Source organism: Thunnus maccoyii, chromosome 2 (assembly GCF_910596095.1).
Source record: "Thunnus maccoyii chromosome 2, fThuMac1.1, whole genome shotgun sequence".
NCBI classification, from domain to species: domain Eukaryota; kingdom Metazoa; phylum Chordata; class Actinopteri; order Scombriformes; family Scombridae; genus Thunnus; species Thunnus maccoyii.
The window spans coordinates 20,002,760-20,023,243 of record NC_056534.1 but is presented as its reverse complement, the minus strand read 5'-3'; the positions used below and the strand labels follow the sequence as shown (position 1 = coordinate 20,023,243).

The 20,484-nt window shown below is 39.7% G+C and overlaps 3 protein-coding genes across 3 annotated transcripts; 2 read left to right on the top strand and 1 right to left on the bottom strand.

Annotated features, from left to right (window-relative positions):
• Positions 1-2,151: 2,151 nt before the first annotated feature.
• Positions 2,152-3,950, top strand: LOC121908497 (interleukin-8-like). The gene is made up of 4 exons (XM_042428562.1): positions 2,152-2,324; positions 2,570-2,702; positions 2,795-2,875; positions 3,553-3,950. The coding sequence occupies exons 1-4, from the start codon at positions 2,273-2,275 to the stop codon at positions 3,563-3,565; spliced, it is 279 nt and encodes a 92-aa protein (XP_042284496.1). The 5' UTR covers positions 2,152-2,272; the 3' UTR covers positions 3,566-3,950.
• Positions 3,951-6,927: 2,977 nt separating this feature from the next.
• Positions 6,928-14,280, top strand: fbxo10 (F-box protein 10). The gene is made up of 11 exons (XM_042428478.1): positions 6,928-7,353; positions 7,725-8,354; positions 8,522-9,337; positions 9,553-9,702; positions 10,503-10,639; positions 11,354-11,424; positions 11,519-11,671; positions 11,800-12,150; positions 12,242-12,552; positions 12,642-12,826; positions 13,004-14,280. The coding sequence occupies exons 2-11, from the start codon at positions 7,770-7,772 to the stop codon at positions 13,182-13,184; spliced, it is 2,940 nt and encodes a 979-aa protein (XP_042284412.1). The 5' UTR covers positions 6,928-7,353; positions 7,725-7,769; the 3' UTR covers positions 13,185-14,280.
• On the bottom strand, positions 14,213-18,423 carry polr1e (RNA polymerase I subunit E). Its single transcript, XM_042428515.1, has 12 exons — positions 18,273-18,423; positions 17,824-17,927; positions 17,648-17,724; positions 17,458-17,543; positions 17,292-17,344; positions 17,054-17,198; positions 16,703-16,813; positions 15,687-15,783; positions 15,456-15,586; positions 15,282-15,363; positions 14,696-14,827; positions 14,213-14,511 (listed from the first exon to the last, which is right to left on the bottom strand). The coding sequence occupies exons 1-12, from the start codon at positions 18,346-18,348 to the stop codon at positions 14,346-14,348; spliced, it is 1,260 nt and encodes a 419-aa protein (XP_042284449.1). The 5' UTR covers positions 18,349-18,423; the 3' UTR covers positions 14,213-14,345.
• Positions 18,424-20,484: the final 2,061 nt, after the last annotated feature.

Below are 20,484 nucleotides of genomic sequence, written 5' to 3'. Positions count from 1 at the left end.
TGGTGTCAGCAGGTTGCAGCAAGCAATTTTTTTTTTTTTTTTTTACAGAATAAGATGTCTTCACAACTATTGGATGAATTGCCATGAAATTTGGTATATCTATTCATGTTCCCCACAGGATATATTGCAATAACTATGGTGATCCCCTGACTTTTCATCTAGCCCCATGAAGCCCAAAACTAATGGCACTCCCATTAACCTCAACTGCACTTTATGTTTAGTGCTAATTAGTCTCTTAGCAAGTGTCAGTATGCAAAAACAAAATGCACAAAAAGACAGGAAAATACAAAAAAAGTGGCCCTTAGTCATTCTATGAATCAATCTTTTGGCACATATTGCTTTCTTCAGGATCAGTACAGGGTTGCGTAACAATGCGTTGTGCAGCAAGTTATTGCATAGCATTTCACTGCATTGCATATACTTTATACAGGAATAAAGTATGGTAGTTTTACAGTGTCATACTGTAGAATTGGTTTGCATATTTACAGTGGGGAAAATAAATATTCGACATGTCAGCCTTTTTTTTCATTAAACATATTTCCATTGCAGCTATTTATATGAAATTACCAGACATTAGTATTAACTTTAACTCAATAAGGCAACACAGCTTAAGAAATCATAACATTCCAATCAATAAAAAGTATTAACTACATTTCAGTTAGCGTGTTCAATACTTTTTTCCTGCATCATTCCAATTTAATGCACATAACTTTTTTTACTGATTGGAATATTATGATTTCTTCAGCTGTGTTGCCTTATTGAGTTAATACCAATGTCTGGTCTTAATTACATGTGAATAGCTGCACTGGAAATATGTTTACTGAAAAAAGTGTTGACATGTTGAATAGTTATCTCCTCCAGTGTATTTCATGTCTTGAATAACTTGATTGTATTCTGCCTGATATACTATCGGTCTTATCATAAAATATGGTTTGCCAACAAAAGATATACGCCTGCGCACACAGCACACCACAATACACCACAGACTGATACCGGATACAAAAGATAAATACAGGAGCTGGGAAAATCGGGAATGAATCACAAACTTGTCGGTTCCCAGTCTATGTTTGAGAGGTTAGCTGATAGGCATGCTAGAGCTTTACTGTGCCCGATGAGTATTAAGTGTACAATAGCAAACAATTAGTTTCATCTGAGCTAGCATTGGACTATTGTTCATTTTGTTGAGGAAGTTACACGAGGAAGTGAGAATGCAGAAAGTAAACTCAGAGGTATACAGCCAGCCTCTGGAGATTTTGGGACACGTCAGGGGGTTTTGGAATTTGCAAATACTTGAAGGAGGAGTAAAAGATTAACTGCTTTTTCCCCCCCTCACACAAAGGTTTGAGTGGGGGCATGTATGTGAGGGTGAGTGGCATTGCAGGAGTTCACATTCCACATGTGTAGTAGTGTTTCTCTGACGTTAAGCATCATGCCCGGACAAGCTTGCTGGCTTTTCATAACCTTCCCCTATATAACTACTCTAAATGATATTGGAAAGGCTTTCCAACTTATATTTACATGTACAGTACATAGTAATAATTCAGCTTTAGTTTTGCACAGCACATATTAACATTGACTTTAATAAGAAGTTGCAAACTGTCATATTCATGTTCCATGTTTAGGATTATACCCAGAAAAGAAAAGGGTTTTTGTTCTGCACACTTGATGTGGTTTGTTTAAAGAAAAACAGAGGTGGAGGTGGCTTGGTGATGTTATATTTTTGAGGTTATAACTCAAAACAAGTTACTTCAAAATACTGCGACACAAAAGCACAGAGACAGAAAAGATAAATGCACTTGGTTTGGCACAGATGTCCAAATTCTGCAGAGCTTCCCACTGAGCGATCTCTGCAAGACAATTCTCATTGGAAAACAATCTTTATTCCAAAAATCTTAGGTTTGCTTACTAGAATAAAAGCATATTGAGAAATAATTCCTTAAAGTTCCTCAAAATTGTTTAGTTTACTACTACAAATAGAGCTCCCTTAAATCTAAATAACCAATGACTATTGAGGCATGCTTGTTTCCTGTGAGTGGTACTATTAACAAAAAATGAACCCTCCTTTTATTGTGACTCAACAATGATGAGAAAAAAAACTCAGTTCCTTGGAATAAGTGAAGGAGGGAGAAATAAAGAGAGAATAAAGAGCAGATTTTTCTCAGTTTACAACTGCGTCACAAGTGAAGGGCTGAGCTTCATAGATTTGCAGTCTACTGACTATAATTTTTTCTAAAAAGTAGATTGCATCTCTAACTTCAGCTTTAGAGCAGATATGTCTGTCATCAATATTGTGGTACTTCTGGTTATCCTGGCCATCCCTGAGGGTGAGTTTAATCTATCAATTACAGTTAAAATATAAGAATTTAATGATTTACTATCTTTGTTGCAGCATCCATGCACTCCTTGATTTACATCAAGTGCCTGTTTGTGATCTGCATTTTGTAACCAGCAGTATGATATATATATATATGTGTGTGTGTGTGTGTGTGTGTATGTATATGTATGTGTGTGTGTATACATTGTTTCTGTCCAGATATTGATATCCTTTTCTGGCCTCTTTCAACCTCAGGTATCAGTCTGGGGGATCAAGGAGTGATTCTGCGATGTCGATGCATTCACCTGGAGAAAAAGCCCATTGGACGTCACATAAGAACAGTGGAAGTGAACCGTCCTAATTCCCACTGCAAAAACGAGGAGATTATGTAAGCCCTGGGCGCAAAGTTCAATTGTTGTTCTGTTAACATAGTATACAATAATACTGTATCTGATGTCTGATCTGTCTTTGATCCCGCAGCGCTACACTTAAAAAGGATGGGCAAAAGGTTTGTCTGGACCCTAATGTTCCTTGGGTCATAAAAGTGAGGAAACTAGCTGAGTAAGTCCAGCTTCACTGTGTTTTTGTGAATGTTTAAACAGACCCTATTTGAACAGGAGAAATTTTAATTCTTTGTGTTCAGGGTAAGCAGTTGAAATAAACAAGACTGCTACACCACATGATTTTATTGTTGGGATAGTGTCAACTAAAAGGCAACTCTGCCTATTTTGCAGAAAAAGATGTTATAAAAAGATGTTATATGGTTTGTTTGCATACTTCGTCATTGTGATTGGGAATCCATCACAAGGAAAACAATTGTGTATGTTTGCAGGAGGAAAGTCACTTCTCCTTAACATTTGACTTTCAAGGAAGCTAGTAACTTATTTACTGCCTTAATGAGTGGGGCAAGGCTGTTGAAAAACCTTAAAGAAGCAGATACTTTCAACAATACAATGGGCACTAACAGAGCAAATGTCTCAGTCTAATTATAAAAACTGATTCTATTGGGACCGAGAAATTGTAGCTAAAATGAATCTCATTATTATCATATTTATCTCATTCCATTTCAAACCATGGTACTGAATTTAAAATTGTGGCATAAATTATTTCAGTGACACCATATTTGGATTTCCCTCCATTGTGGTTACTCAGCAAACATGCTACTGCCAATTTCATATTCTATGTGTGTGTGTAAGTGAAGTGACTAACTTCTAAAACAGGTGTTTTCTCCTCTGTAGGCAGACACTGTAAACAGCAAACTCTCTCAGATGGAATATGAAAGAAATGCAGCGGCTGTGATGAGTTTTTGTTTACTTTGAACCAACTTTTGAACTTCCTGAGAGTCATTGAGAACGGATGCATGTTGACACAAATGTATCTTTCTGATCAATATGTTAAGCATCACATGATTACATACTTTAATAGAGCTTGTATTTCAAAATGTTAATATTCTATCAGTAATTTTTGTGTCTTACTCTGCAATGCTGAACATAATGGAAAAATAAGAGCACCAAACAAACGTGAGTAGCAGTGCAGATTGCACAACACCATGATATTCAAAACAGTGGTGTACTGTCAGACAATAACTGTACAAATAAAATGTGACCTTATACGAACCAAACATCTATCAATATCTCTGTCTTTCTTTCTCCTTTGAGATTCTTTTTTATTTGTGTTATTTTTTCATTGCAATTTCTTAATGGGCAGCAATGCTCAGGGAAGGCAAGTTTATTTGTACAGCACATTTCTATAACAAGGCAATTCAAAGTGCTTTACATAAAACATAAAGGGCATCAAGGCAATATGTAAAAGCAACATAAGGCATTATAAAAAGACATTTAAATACAATTAAAAAGAGTGAAATAGAAAATAAAAATAAGCTAAAAGAGAATAAGACAGATAAAACAGGAGAGTAAAAGTTACAGTGTAGGGTAAGATATTAATAAAAAGCCTCAAGTTTGATTTAATAAAAGGTAGCAGCAAACTGATAAGCCTTCAGCCTTGAATTGAGAGTTGCAGCAGACCTGCAGTTTTCTGGGAGTTTTTTCCAGATATATGGAGCATAAAAACTGAATGCTGCTTCTCCATGTTTTGACTCTGGGGACAGAGAGCAGACCTCTTCCAGCTGATCTGAGATGTTTGGATGGTTCATAACATAGTAGAAGATCAGAAATATATTTTTGGCCCTAAACCATTAGCCTAAGTTTAAGCTTTATAAACCAGCAACAGTATTTACTGAGAACTTGAGCAGCTGCGTTAGATTGTTTTCAGAGGGAGGATAGAGCTACATCCCTGAGGGTGAAGTCATGAAAGTTTCATTTCCTGATTTTGTCAACTGTTGTGTATTATTTATTGTGATTTTATAGAACATGTAGCAATGGAAAAAAAAACAGTCACCATATACAATATTTTAAAATGTCTGGGAGAATACGAGATTGTTCTGCTCTTTGTGAGCATTTTAAATATTCAATGCTCCATAATGGAGTCATGTAGAACAGTGCACCTGCAGAGTCAGATTTAACCCTTAGTGGATAGACATCGCCACCTCTTGGTCAGAAGTGCATGTCATTACATGCTTTTTCATGGTTCATAAGTGCACTCCTACACAACCAACATGACTGATATCTTATCATTTTAGTGCGTCATTACATGAAGTTAAACGGTCTGTCTAACATCATTTCCCAGAGGAAGGTTTTGCTGCAGTTCATCTGTATAGAATCACAAGTGACTAGAGCCAACAACAACATTCTGACACAACTGTAACACTCAGATTTTATCTTCATTGGTAAAATTAACAGAATAATAACTCTTGCTTCCTTTGATTACAGCAATGCTTTTTCTACTGGCAGACACTCTGGAAATGTGTAATCCATCTGTATTTGTTGTGACATGTTTAGATTTGGAAAAGGAATTCAGGACTTTGGTCATAGCCATTTGATACTCATGTGAAAAAAGAGAATGATTCATAAAGTCATACCACAGACGTTACGCTCTGAGCTAGAAAGTGCTGCTTTGACTGCAGCAAAGCAAAGACTTGCTTTAACTACTTGCCATAACTATGCAAGACCACCAGTGTGTTCCTTTTTTGTGAATGTGCCAACCAACTCTGCATCAACTCACACCTAGGAAAAGACAGTGTGTTTTTCTCTGAAATCTTCTTTGGGAAAGGTTTTAAAAACAAAACCAATTCAAGCAATCATTGGAGATTAGTCCAAGGAACAAAACAATTTACATGATCAGACATGTAATAAATACAGAGTGCCTTGTATTGAGTTAGCAGAGTATAAAACTTAGTTTTGAAAGCCAGGAGTCAAATGCAGAAGCTGTTATATTAATTGCCTGTTGATGATCACTTATGAAGTATATTATCGTCATTTTGTGTAACGGGGAAGTTGCAGTAAAATTATTTTTACTTCTTGGCCTTTTTCACAACAGGCATTTCATAGTAGGGAAAGCACTAAACATTAACAATGGCACTGTTCTATTCATATGTCCCATAAGTCATGACAGTGTGACAGTGAACCAGATTGCACAATAGCAGGACTCTGAAACTGAAGCAGCTAAATGAAAATCAGCCATAATTAATAAATTTTATTATTAACACTGGTTTCTACCGTGAAAAAGTCCTAATGGTCCATATAACTCTCCCAGACAGACACAGGTTCATGTAACAATGCAGCAAAGTCACACATTTGAGAGCTGCACATAAAGTCTTTTTAAGTTGGGTGCAGTCATTTTGCTAAGCATAGAGCACTGGGCTGTAAGAGCAACTGACAGTTTTTTTTTTCATTATCCTTCAGAGCCTTGCCAAAGTCCTCCTCTTGCAAGAGAGGGAGCAGGAGGAGGAATAAACAATAGCAAAAAGAAGCCTGTGTCTTGTTATCTTACTTGTTTGTCAAAACAGTATCATTCTTTTTTAATTAAATAAAAAGTTCTTGGAAAACTGGCTTGAATATTACTATTATATTTGTGCCATTTAATGAACTTGCACAGTCTATTATTAATGTATTCCATTGCAAAATTTTACAGTGATGACATAAAACAATGTGAATGACTATTAAAATAATAACCAACATATAGTAAAAGCACATGAATTTGCCTGCAATTAACATCACATTTTCAGCTTCTGCGTCCATTACTGTTATATCTCAGAAGAAAATTATAACAAGATCACATTCCAGATTAATTATCAGCGATGAGCTGTTATGATGGTGATTATTGTGTTGCTCGCTGCAGCCCTTCTATGTTAACACAATCAGTCCTCTGAGAATGTGCTGGGCTACACCCGTGAAGCATTTGTAAAAAGGAATCATATGATGAAAACACACCCTCATGACATAGGCCTTGTACTTTTATGACGACTACTTTCAATGGAATTTTGAGATTCGTATTTGCTTTTTGGATTAATCTGACTATGAATATGCCAAGTGTTCTGAAGAAACTATGAACTGCTTGATTTCCAAGTTCGTTTTCCAATCCCTCGCACATTCAACCCGTCGCCAATAACTCAATGGAAAAGCAAAAATCTGCCAGTAAAATCCTGAATTTTTGTCATTATATGTGTTATCACAGAAGTGCGCTCCCCATCTTGCATTAAATATGATATTATTTGGATAATGATTATGGGAGAGGAAATAGCATGCAAATAAAAAAGTGTGTCCAGTTGTCATAGTAATATGTCGGCGGCAATGAGAGGCTAAACAGAGATGGAGCACGGCATCATACACAGCATACGTACGTGTATACACTGGATTTAACCGCTGCACATCAGCAGCCTGCTTAGGAAACACCCACTTTTAGGAAGCGGAAGATGGACCAGCCTCTCATGTTTCGTGCTCTCTTGCCGTAAATTGGAAGCAAACGTCTGAACTCCATCTCGATGGCACATCTGCAGTTATCATGGGTTGTTTTTAACTCTGGAAGCAGTGCAAAAAAAAAAAAAAGTCGCAGTCGCAGACATGTAGTTAAGATAGCTAGCCGCCCTGAATACTGAACCATCATGTTATGATCTAGGTCAACTTCAGGCAAACCGGTGAAAGGTAGGTTAAGGCTTTCATTGCTGACGGGTACGATGCTTTTTGCGCTTGTTGTTGGAAGCTAACCTTAGTTACGCAAGGTTTGCCAGTAACCACCGTTACCCAGCTAGCCAGTGATTCATCGTAGCAAACTATCATAACCTACACATATAAGTTAACGTTACACACATTGAAATTATTATAACATTACACTATACGTCATTTCCAACATGTCTATGTGTGTTTTCCTGTTACAATACAACAGGGCTGCTAGTTACAGTTATAGCTGGCCATGATAGCATTGAATAATATATGTATTTATTGTCCCTTTTAAGCTGTGTTGTGTATTTTTGTTGTTATTGTCATGTAACGTGCGTGTGACTGACTGTTTCCAGGTGCCTCTCCCGTCACGGTGCTCCCCAGCCGGTGTCTCTGCTGCCATGGAGGTGGGCAGCCTCCCCGTGGAGCTGTGGAGGGTTATCTTGGCCTATCTTCCTCTCCCTGACCTGGGCCGCTGCTGCCAGGTGTGCCGTGCCTGGCGGGAGCTCATCCTCTCCCTGGATAACACCCGCTGGAGACAACTCTGCCTGGGCTGCCCCGAGTGCAGACATCCCAACTGGCCCAGTCAGCCCCATCTGGAGCCCCCATCCTGGAGGGAGGCCCTGAAGCAGCACGCCATGGCCACCCGCACCTGGACTCAAAACGGGCCAGAGCTCCAGTCCTCTGCATGCCTCCTCCTTTTCCGTCGCCGGAAAGACCGCAGGGTTTGGCACGTGGGACCTGGGTGTGAGTTTGAGACCCTGCGCGGAGCTCTTGGGGTGGTGGGGCCGTACGACCGTGTGGTTCTCCATCCAGGGGTGTATGAGGAGCAGGCTGAAGTGGCGCTAAAGGTGCCCGTGGAGCTCGTTGGGCTGGGAAGACTGGGCGAGGTGGCCCTCCTGGTGTGTATGGAGCAGCAGTGCCCCACTGCCAGGCTGTGCAATCTGGTGTTCATGCCACCCTGGTTCTCCACGGTGGTCTACAAGGTGAAGTTACAGCTTGTCCAGATGGTTTCCTTATACAGTCATGTCTCTTATCTTAATGGAATTATATAACCTAATTTGTTTACTCTTGTGTGTTCTGATATGCTTACTAAATATTTATCTTTTTGATATCTGACTCATATTACCGTTCTCACCTTGCTTTGCTCTAGACATCATGGGGTCATGTCCAACTAGATAACTGCAACTTTGAGGGGGCTCAACTGCAAATCCGTGGCCCCGGAACTTGCCAGGCTCGCTTCTGCTCCTTCTCACAGGGCAGTTCTGCTCATTTGCTGGGTGTTGTCCTCAGTCTATTGGACAGCTGTGACTTCTCAGGAAGCGATACAGCATCTGTGACAGTAGAAGGTCCTCCAGTGGCAGAGAGGAACTGGGCTTGTAAACATTTGGCTGGCCTGGCCAGGACGTTCCCAACATGTGGTTTATTTGGGAATAATAATAGCCCTCCCAGAGGCCTCCAGGCCCACTCAACCAGTGGGCCACCTGGTGTTAAAAAGGAGCAAATTAGTATAGAGGACTGGCAGAGAAGAAACGGCGTGGAAGCAGTGTGTCAGGGCACAGTGATCGAAGATGGCTGGAGTGATGGTGAGCGCAGTGAGAGAGAGGAGGAGAACCGAGAGGGAGAACGAACCAACACCAAAAACCCATTTACACTGGATTACAAAATCCCGTGTGACCATCATGGCTTATCCCACTTGCTCAAGCCGCAGCCAGATGGCTCTGTGCCATCGGCCTCTTCCTCAGACCCCCCGTCTGTGACCCCTGAACCCCTAACCCTTCAGCAGGAACTAGACAGGGACCCAGACGCACAGATATTGGCAGCATCCACTCTTGGCTGTATTGTCAGACGCTGCCTCTTCAGGGAAGGGAAAGGTGGTGTGCACTTGTCCAATTATGGACACGCACGACTGGAGGGAAATGTTTTCCGTGGGCTGAATTATGCTGTTCGCTGCATCCAGAACTCCACAGTAAATAAGATTATAATAACTTTGTTTCAGACTTGTGGAATGTCACTTCAATGTAACCTAACACATTTAAATTCCTTATGTTCAGTGACTTTTAGGCTGCATAACTTTTTAACTTATGTATTAAGTTATGGAAGTAGCCCAGATCATAAGTAATTAAGCAGCAGTTTCTTATTTAATCTGTTACTTGAGCTCTCTCTCTATCTCACCATCTTCAGATAGTGATGCTGAGAAATGAGGTGTGTGAGTGCCGTGCGTCAGGCGTGTTCCTGCGTCTCTCGGCTCAGGGCCTCATTGCAGAAAACAACATCCACTCGAATGGGGAAGCAGGGCTGGACATCCGAAAAGGGGCAAACCCCATCATTGTGGTAACTCCTGTTTATAAAAATACAGCTAATTTCCAAGTTTTATTATTACCAAAACACACCTTCTACTTTCCTGAATATAAAGACATTTTACTACAAATTATTTGTCTTAAATAGCTGTACAAGAACATTGCCTACGTGAAATTCAGTGTAAAATTATTAAAATCAAACTAGTGTAGTAAACTTGTTTAAACAATAAACAAGACTTTGAAAGGGCATTTGTTGCCAACTTTTAGTACTTTAGTGCTCAATTTGATGTGGGATTCTGTTAGGGCTGCAACTAACAGTTATTCTCAGTCACTTTTAGGCTTAATTGATTAATAGTTTGTTCTAAAAAGTATTCACATTGCTTGTTTTGTTCTACCAACAGTCCAAAACCAAAAGATATTCAATTTAAAATTATACAAAACAATGAAAATCTGCAAATTTATGAAAAGCTGAAAATAGCAGACATTTAGCATTTTACTACTAAATTGCTGATGGTATTGCTAATAGTTCCAGCCCTAGATTCTGTTGAGGTTTAATTTCCCTTTACACCTAATTGGTAATTTAAGAGCCTGTAGACAGTCAGGGATTCATTGTATAAGAAGAGGAAGCTGTTTTGTGTAAACAAAGAGATGTCTATAATAAACTGGATGTATTCTTGGTGTAGAGGTTCATGAAACCTCACAAACGATATAAACTTAAGTCACAACAGTAGGTGTAGCCTACAGTATGTATTTCCAAATGTGTGGAAAGTGCTCTTAGTTTGCTCATCTTTTGTACTCAGTTTTTACACTCTGATTCTATCTTTTCTTCTACAGTGTAACAAAATACACAGTGGTTTGCGTTCTGGTGTTGTTGTCCTTGGCAATGGAAAAGGTTCAATTCGGAGTAACCAGATTTACAACAATAAGGAAGCAGGCGTGTATATTCTCTTCAGTGGAAATCCAGTGGTCAGGTGGGTGGGACCCCAGAACGTACTTGACCAGGAATGTGTTTTCACAGCTTTTCCCATCACTTGGGTATTATCCACTGTGTTCATGCATTGTGTGAAGTCATTTTTTAAAAGATTTGTGCTTAGCTTCCTTGTTCTCTCTGCGTCAAATCAAATCAAAACACTCATGTCTATTATTCAAGGAAAGATATAGATGCGAGTCTACCACTCTTCTAAACATGTGAGAGTTATTGTTCAGCACAGTTAAGAGGAAATAGTTTCCCACGAATCAGGTCTGGTGCTTATTAGGATTGACCAATATATTTATGAGGGTGCTGGGTTAGGGTTAGCCACTTGAATTGTAGGAAATGAATTTAGTACAGTTTTTTCAAATTCCCACGCAACTGATAAAATCCTCTTTTTCCAAATGAAACATTTGTGTTGTATGGCTTGATAACTTGAGTCCAGCTACTTGACAGTCACCTATTTAGTAAAAGTCTGGTACGAGCTGTGTTATGTAATGTTTTAAGATAAACAAGCAAGGCTTATGTTTCTGCATTCTCTGTAGAAGAGATAAAAACCAACCACCCAACTAGAACCCAGAGTTGATATGAAGAACTGCTTATTAATTAGCTCTGTGTCATCACCACTGATTTTTGTGAAACTACATAAAATCTGTGTTTATTCAATATTTGCTCCCTTCCTGCTCATTTTACCCTTTAACTTTCTCTCTCATAGTGGAAATCACATCTTCCAAGGCCAGGCAGCAGGGATTGCTATTAATGAGAATGGCAGAGGGATGATAACAGGTGTGTTAAGTCCCAAAGTGTGTGGGTTCTTCATTTATCTGTCACAAACTTTGATTTTGTTACAAATAAATAAATAAATATATTGTAATTCCAGAGAATGTGATCAAAGAGAACCAGTGGGGGGGTGTGGACATTCGCAGAGGAGGTGACCCCATTCTGAGGAACAACTACATTTGTCATGGCTACTCAGATGGTGTGGTGGTGGGAGAGAGAGGCCGTGGACTTATCGAGGGAAATCATGTCTACTGTAAGTTGTTTCAGCCTGATGATGATGGAATCCTGAATTTATCTTGACATAACAGATGTATGACTTATCCAAAAGGCTCTAGAAAGTCTCCCACATGCACAGATGTTTGATTTCTTGTCTTCCTCTAGGTAACAAAGGCTGTGGTGTGTGGGTTATGTCGTCCAGTCTTCCGCAGCTCTTAGGAAACTATATCACCCATAACTGTATGTATGGACTGGCAGTGTTCTGCAGGAAGGATCCAGAGAACATCGAGGCCAGGGAGGGAAACTGGCCAGGGCAGGAAGGGATTGGTGGAGAAGCAGGAAGAGGGGAAAGGAGGGGAGTAGAGGGAGAAGACAGAGAAGGGCAGGAGAACTTGAACGAGGAGGGGGAATTGTTTGCATGGGAGAGCGATCTGGACAGCGAGGATGAGCGCCACTCTGCCCGTCGCTCCATCAGCGTGGCCCTGGTAGAAAGCAACTGCATGAGCTACAACGGAGGTAATAAATGCACCCGCTGGGTCAAATACAAATAGTCACTCGCTCCTCATCTCTAAATGCTCTCTCAATCTTTCTGTCTTCCTTTCTGTAGCGGTCGGCCTGTATGTGAAGAGCAGCGAGCCGCTCAATGTTTTCGCTAACCTCGTGAACAGTAACCGGGGAACCGGCATTGGTGTGCTGCAGAGCAGTCAGCTGACCCGTCTGGTTACAAACTGCGTTCTTGAAAATGGTCGAGGTGGTGTTACGGTGGAGAGAGACTGCAGGGTGGAGCTTCGTGGTAATGGCATATATGAAAACTGTGGCCACGGTGTGAGTTTCAATGGTAACGGGCAGATTGTGGAGAATGATGTGGTTGGAAACCGTGGATATGGGATCCAGGTCTCTGGCAGTGCTGATATCAAGGTGAGATGGAGAAAGGCATTAATACAGTAACTCTTGTCTCTAAAAATACTAACACCACTATTCACTGAACAAATCATTCTTATCTTCAGGTACTGCGCAACCGTGTCCAACCAGCACAGGGTTGTGGCATCGCCGTGCTGGGGCCAGTAAAAGGTGCCGTCCATGACAATCTGTTATTCCAGGGCCACCCTGGAAACAAAAAAACACTTCTACATATGGATCCTGGCAATGAAAGCTGTGTGTTGCGCAACAACAGTATTCTAAGACATAACAGGTAACTAGGCAACCAAAAGAAAGTGCTAGAGATTTAAAGACCATCAGTGGCTTCGCTGTCTGCTCTTTCTGCCTCTTTTTCAGCTTATCATTTGCACTGCTCCTGATTTTTGTATTAAATTTTTTTTATGAAAAATAATTTTACTCACTGTTTCTTTTATCTCTTTGCATTTTATAGCTGTACATCTGCTCCCCCCTGGGTTTTAGAAAACCCTCCCCCTCGTCCACTGGCCAGCTCCCCTTCTGGACTCTCCTCATCCCAATATCCTTCCCGACTTGGAATTTCTATGACAACAAGAATCAGCGCCACTGTGGAGAGTGGTTGCCACAGTGGAAGCATGTTCTGCTCCATTCTGTGAAAAACAGCGAGCACTTAAAAAAAAAAAAAAACAATATGAATGACTTTGCCAAGAGGTCAGCATCTTGTCACATTTGGTCTGATGCATACTGGACTCCTCTGCACTCTGACCCCAAAGACGATCTTCCATGATGCCCTCCCATTCGGGTGGAGTCCGAGAAGAAAGAAGCTGCACCGATTATAACCACTAAAGAGGCCATCCACCTTCCTTTATATTATTATGGCACATTTTGTAAATCTGAAATCAGACTTTTTTTTTTTAAATGTTACCATGAAATGCCAGTGCACTCATCAAATTTGGACTAATGACTTGGAGCTGGAATTACAAGACATTCAAGCATTGTCATCATCACCCAACCATTTACACACTAAAGCTTTAACAATGTTCTCTTTTACTTGCAGACTTCATATTCATGTATATAATTAGCTGTAGCCTAAACTTCCTCCATTTTGTTACTGCGCTTCAGAGACTTGCTGGTTAGGAAGTGCACATTTATAAATCCTAGCAGGAGTCAAAGCAGCTTCAACCATGTTACAAAGTCAAGCTGTGCCTTGATTGACTTTTTTAAATCAATCGATGATTGTAGCTAGAGAAGGAGTTGTCATAATGTGAGGTGTATATGCAAAAAAAAAAAAAAAAAAAAGAACAAAGCCAAACTAGCTTCTGCCTCTTGCACAGAGCTGTTCTGTTACCTGGTGAGTCTGTGTTCTTGAATCACATCCTCATACTATTTTTAAAAAGCAATGCAGTCCAGCTTTCTTTGACTTCTTGCATGAAATTCAATGAGGGAAGACAACATATCATTCCAGATAGTATCAGCACCCTGCGCAGTGACACATAACCACACACACTCACCAGATAATAGTCAGTTATAGAAGGAAAAAGATGTTCAGTGTGCAATATGTGATGTCAACAGATGTGCCTATACGTTTTAACTGTCTAAGCTAGATGTTTTCTAGAACTTGTTTACAGTGCATTACTCAGCTTCTTTGTATCTTGCACATCGAGCACTAAGTAACAACATCATGTATAATTCAAAGGTCATCATTTATTTGTTTACCAAATGCATTAATAAACAGTTCTCGTTTTTGTGGCATTTCCTTTTTTTTTTTTTTTTTTTTACAGTCCTCTCTTTATCCAATTCTTTTCCTCTCGCGGTCTTCAGTGCATTTTCTTGCGTTTCCTTCTCTCCATGAACTGATCGTATTTGACCAGAGGTAGAACAAGCGAGGCATGTCTGTGTTCATCTCGCAGTTCGGCGTCATCAGCCTTCCCTCGGGCTGACTTACTTATGGTCAGTCCCATCGATTTTGCAACTTCAATTATCCTGTAGGAGGACATATTCATCAGTTGCTGTATCCCGGCAGAGTTCTTCTATTGCAACTCATATTGACTGTTGTATGTGGTGGGATAATCATGAGTGCATAAGTGTAAAATACAGCAACACAACAATACACATACTTAAGTTTCCATATAAGAATATGTTTCCATATTTTTTTTTTTCTTCTTACCTAGCCTCAGTGATTCCCAGGTCACGGTGCAGTAATGTGAGGTCAGCAGACATGTGACCCATATGCAGCAGCAGAGCCAGGCAGTACGCCGCTAATTTGGCACGCATTGATGCCGACAACATGTTCTGGACCCTAAAAGGTGTAATAAGGTCAATCAATCAATCAATTTTTATTTATATAGCGCCATATCACAACAAAAGTCATCTCAAGGCACTTTTCACATAGCGCAGGTCAAGACCGTACTCTTTATGCATGTGTGTTTGTATGCAAGACTGAATAACCAAATCAATAATCTGTAGGACAACAAATATATCAATTACACCTATTTCCTGACCTGAATTGAGGGTGTAAGAACAGATGTATGCTGTATAGATTGTAAAGCCCCTTGAGGCAAAATTGTGATTTCGGGTGAAATAAAACTGACTTGCTGCAGGTGATCAGCAAATATAAAATTTAAATTGTTTAAATGACTAAATCAAATAGTGGTTATAAAATAAAGCATCAAAATGTGACCCCCCCCCACAAACATTTTATTTCAGCAAATATTCAATATGTGCAAAAGCTCACAGCTCTATCGCCGTCATACCTGCCGTTGTTGAAAGTCTCCACTGTAAATGTTTTGAATAGTTTGCTCTGAATGATGCGAGGACAGCCTTCCTCCTGACCAACTGTACATATAAACATAAATCACTATTAGAGTTGGCCCCAAAGGAGACACATATTTGACACACACAATGAAAATAAAGTAGAGATTACTCACACTTGCGGGTGATGCTCCTCTGCCGCGCCAGTTGGAGGAGCAGAGAAAGGTAAAAGGCACAGCAGGCCATTTTCTCTCTGGGTGCTCCTACACTTGGCATATTTTCCAGGTGCTTCACCACAGACAGGCACCTCAAAGAAAAAGAAAGTACACACAAAAATTATGAATGCAAGCAAGCGACATGCAGCTTAATAAAATGTCTTAGCGACTGTGAGCCCTCTGTCACCCTACCCGCCGTCGTCTTTCATTTTCTGCAGCTCTTCAGGGGTGAGTGCTGCCATCTTGGAACCAGCCTGCTCCAAAGCCCCAAACTCCACTGGACTCAGGACTGTGGATATTGATAAGGAGCAAAAAAACAAACACAGTTGTAGCTTTAAACACACCTATAATATCTACTTTATGACTCTGTCTTGGTTGGCTTGCTTACAGAGAGGAGGTCAACTCTTTTATTTAATGGTGCAAAGCTGTAAAACAAAGGAGCTGATTAATGACTTTGGGACGCAAAGGGAGGATTTTAATAACGTTTTTACTTATGGTCAAGAGGTGGAGATTTCCCATTCCTCTAAAAAATATTGTGGTGTGCATTTGGATGAGAAACTAAACTAGAAGGAAATTACTAAAGGCTCAGTGTCACTCTAGGGGAATGTCACTGGGAAGAACAAGATGATGATAAATGAGCTGATCTAAAAAGGAGACCTTATCATTGGCTCACCTCCAGAGATTATTCTCGAAAACAGAGCAAGATAAAAGTTTCATTCTAAAATATGAAGAACACTCACTAGATAGTGTTTTTAGTGGATTCAACAGTTCTTTTAGTGCACAGCCACTCATGCCCCAATGCTCAACGGAAAAATTGAGAGATTAAAGCTTGTCAATGACATGCTAGAGTATTAAGTGGTCTTTATGATCATTTATTACTGTTGGCTGTTAGGTCTTTTGTATTCTTTATTTTCTCTGTGTTAGCACTGTAAGAGTTTTTATTGACTTGTGTTAATGTAACACATTACTTATCCATGTGGCCAGTGCTGTCTTTCAGACTGTTTTATTCTGGCTTTGTTATAATGATTTTTCCTGTCGTATGTGTTGGCATGTGGTGACTATTGTAGTTTCCCCTTTAGGGATCAATAAAGTATATCTAGTCCAATCTAATCTAATCTAATCTAATTCACTGTGCCACAATCTACAATTCCAATTCTTGCATTCTCTCACTGGCAAACACACAAACACACAAACTGGATGAAGGATACGATCGTCGAATAGGTAAACATTCTCAGGTTTGTCTGCGTCTGTATTGCAGGGAGGCAGGTGGAGAGCCAGGTCTGCCTGGGACTCTGTCTCAGCCACTTCCTGTTGCAGAGCTGAGAAGAGAGAGAGAAAAAAAACAATGTACAAACTAGAGGAAACACACAAAGCCACACGGAGAGCAAGACGATGACTGAAGCAGCCAGAAATTTAAGGTTAGCTTATCCTTCTTCTTCCTTCATTAACCAATCTCTCTTTGCGATTTCTTTAAAGTGAACTCTCACATAACTAATTGTTCATTTTGATATTATTGGTGTCTATACCTATGACTTAGACAATGTGACTTTAAAGCTTACCCTCCAGACCCTTCTGGTCAATCACACTGTTGGCAGCCTTAGCCACTGCTTGATGGAGAGTATCACTGCCCACCTGATTCAGTCTGCGAGAGCTCAGAGCTCTCTTCTGTTTGTTGGTGCCAAATGCCTCAATCAAAGAGTCAACCTAAAGAGAAAACAGAAACATAAGATTGAGATATTAATACCAAATTTATTCTTATTCTAGCTAAGTCATCTCTTACAGAACAAACAGTGGTACCTTGTCTCTGTAGGTCTGTGTAGTATCTTGGGGTTTTGCCTCTGTTGCCTCTCCTGGTGAAAAAATAATGCAAAGTCCAAAAAAAAAACTCTGTTGAGTTTTTGAATGCAACTTATTATCTGAATGATCTGTCAAGTCATGTTATCTTTGTTCTTATTTGTTATACCCGGTATAAGAGGTTGCATGTTGAAGAGCTGAGCACTGTGCACCTCCATTTGCATGGTCTGTTTGTCCAGCACTCCAACATAATATCTAAACAGACATCAAGAGTCACACTCATTAAAAACTCACTGCACAGCTGTTCTGATCCAAGTCACAATTTCCTGCACAGATTTAGTCTTATGCTATCCACCTACTTGCAAAGACTGTTGCATTTTAACGACCCTGCTCCAAAATTATTTCCGACATAGGACAGCCTGTCTGATTCAGCAACCTAGACAGAAAAAAACCCGAACACTGACATGAAAGTACTGAAAGCCGAGCAACACTGTCTAATAGTCATTTTACTGAAGCAATCATGAAACTTTCTTACCAATATCCGTCTGCTTTTTTTTCTGGGGTTACTCTCATCTGCGTTCTTGTACATCGTAAAATCCAGTTTCTCTGCATTTTTGACGCAGCCATTTGAAAAGCGGACTATGAGATGCAGAAATATAATGAAGAATTGGTCAATACTTGCGATTCATGCCACAATAAACACATTTGTGATAGTATACATATGTACATTACATGAGCATGAAGCAAAGACATCATTAATAGCGTTATTATCATTTTTGCGACGTTTGTGGACTCTTAACTATTTTAATACATAGCACAAAAATAACAAAACTAAACAACTAGCAGTGTAGCTATCAGCCACGTGTGCGATGACAATGAGTGTTTACACAGAGAAGCTACGCACGACCCGACAATTACTGCCATGACTGCGATTAAAGTTTTCTTCTGACAAAGTTCGACAAGCAACAAATATGAGACAGTCACCAATAACCGCTTTATCGGCCTCTCGCTCCTCTTCACAATACACTAACGAGCTAGAGGTAGCCATAGTTGTTGTCATGTGTTTGCAGGTGTTCAAGAGGTTTCACTCCTTCGTACTTCCGTCTTCGTCAAGATTCACGTACACGAAACAAAGAAGAGCGGCTTTCTACTTCTTCTTCTTTGGTTTTTAGTGGCAGTTGGCGTCCAAAATGTCGTATTACCACCATCTACTGGATTTACACTAACATCTCCATTGACTAAATAAAATAATAATAACCCCTTCCCACTCATTACCCACTCAGTTATAACTTCTCTATTTTTCAGGTGTAAACTAACTTAAAAGCTTCTCTCAAAGCTGCAGCACACCTCCAGAAACTCCCACAACACCCAGAAATCTCCTTGCTGCATCTACAATTATGTCAATTTTTCTCAGATTTTCTTTCTACTCCAGCAGTATAGTTAATTACCATTGCCAAAAAAGCCAAAAAACTTCACCTGATCCTTACACAAACAAAACTCATCATGTTTACTGACTGATTTGTCCTCCTTAACTTCTTGTCTCACATCACAATATTTCTTACTTCTTTCTCATGCTTGAGTCTCTTCTTAGATCTAACCCTAATTATTTTGGCCTCCCTGGCCTCTGTTTTGACAGAAAGCCTCCCCCGCTGCATGATTCCCTTTGCAAAGAGGACACTCGTCTTTCCCACACTCTCCTTTGCAATAGGTCTCCCCACATTTACCACATGTGGCAAAATCCCTCCTACATACAAACAAACTATGACTATATTCGGGAACATACCGGGTACGACATGTGATCCATGAATACTATTAGGCAAGTACTTCAAATCAAAGTGAAGCATAATAGATTTAAATCACAACATTTCTTATCTACTTCCTCATGCGTAAGCCTCCTCTTAGATCTAACCGTGATTATTTCTGCATGATTCCCTTTACAAAGATACTCTGCTTTGGATCCCTCTCATGGTCTCTTTCACAATCAGATTCCTGACATCCACCGCATGTTGCAAACTCACTTCTACGCATACACAAACTATGAGCAAGTTTCCAACAATTCTTGCACTGCAAAGGTTTGGGAACATACTGGCTTACTGGGTATGATGTGTGGTCCAAAAACACTATCAGGCAGGTGCTTCAAGTTTAAGTGAAGCATAACAGATTTAGTCTCATACTTTTTATTAACTACTTCGTCACACCTCTTAATTCTATATCTTTCTGTTACCCCTTTACACTCTTTAAATCTCCTTGCGTCCACTCTGCAAGCGACTCCATCAACAACTACTTTTATCGGAACTTTCTTGCTGAATGGAAAACATGCCACTGGGTACATATCCATCCCAGAACCCAACACCCAAAGATTTTCAAGTCTTTTTCCATCTGTATCTTTGACATACATTTGACGACTATCATGCTGGAGCGTTTAATGTCGATCAGTTTAACTTTGCCCACTTCAAAGTGCATAACATACAAACTCTACTCCAAATGACAAAAAATATATAAATAATAAAATATATCACAATAATAGTAAAAACATATATTTACCAAGAAAACAAACAAGTGAAATAACAAATAACTTATCCGTGTTCAGGGAACTCATTAAATAACTATAAATGAAACCAAAAACAAACAAAAAACCCTCAGAACACAATAATGTACATACTCCATTCAGTCTGAAAGAATCTAAACTAAATTCTATCAACAATCCATGTATGTTAGTGGAGGACACAGGTTTACTCATTAAAATGCTGTAAATAATATAATAAAATAATAATAACCCCTTCCCAGCCATTACCCATTCTGCTATAACGTCTCCATTTTTCAGTTGTTTGAGAGAAATTAAAAGCTTCTCTCAACAGCTGCTGCCCTACTTTTCCAGAAACTCCCATAGTATCCAGAAGTCTCCTCACTGCATCTACAATTATGTCAATTTTCCCAGATTATCTTTCTACTCCAGCAGTACTGTTATTTTTCATTTTTCATTGCCAAAAAGGCCAAAAAACATCCACCAGATCCTTAGAACAACAAAATTTGTCATGTTTTCTGACTAATGTGCCCCCTTAGCTTCTTATCTCACATCACAATATTTCTTACATACTTCCTCATGCATAAGTTTCTTCTTAGATCTAACCCTGATTATTTCTGCCACCCTTACTCTGTTTGAACAGTTATAATCCCACACTACATGATTCCCTTT

Coding starts and splice junctions, on each gene's coding strand:
- fbxo10 (XM_042428478.1), top strand. CDS start 7,770: ATGGAGGTGGGCAGCCTCCCCGTGGAGCTGTGGAGGGTTATCTTGGCC. Junction 8,355..8,521: donor TCTCCACGGTGGTCTACAAG/GTGAAGTTACAG, acceptor GCTTTGCTCTAG/ACATCATGGGGTCATGTCCA. Junction 11,672..11,799: donor CGAGGGAAATCATGTCTACT/GTAAGTTGTTTC, acceptor GTCTTCCTCTAG/GTAACAAAGGCTGTGGTGTG.
- polr1e (XM_042428515.1), bottom strand. CDS start 18,348: ATGACAACAACTATGGCTACCTCTAGCTCGTTAGTGTATTGTGAAGAG. Junction 17,544..17,647: donor AAATGCAACAGTCTTTGCAA/GTAGGTGGATAG, acceptor ATGTCTGTTTAG/ATATTATGTTGGAGTGCTGG. Junction 16,814..17,053: donor TGACCAGAAGGGTCTGGAGG/GTAAGCTTTAAA, acceptor CTCTCTTCTCAG/CTCTGCAACAGGAAGTGGCT.
- LOC121908497 (XM_042428562.1), top strand. CDS start 2,273: ATGTCTGTCATCAATATTGTGGTACTTCTGGTTATCCTGGCCATCCCT. Junction 2,325..2,569: donor TATCCTGGCCATCCCTGAGG/GTGAGTTTAATC, acceptor TTTCAACCTCAG/GTATCAGTCTGGGGGATCAA. Junction 2,703..2,794: donor TGCAAAAACGAGGAGATTAT/GTAAGCCCTGGG, acceptor TTGATCCCGCAG/CGCTACACTTAAAAAGGATG.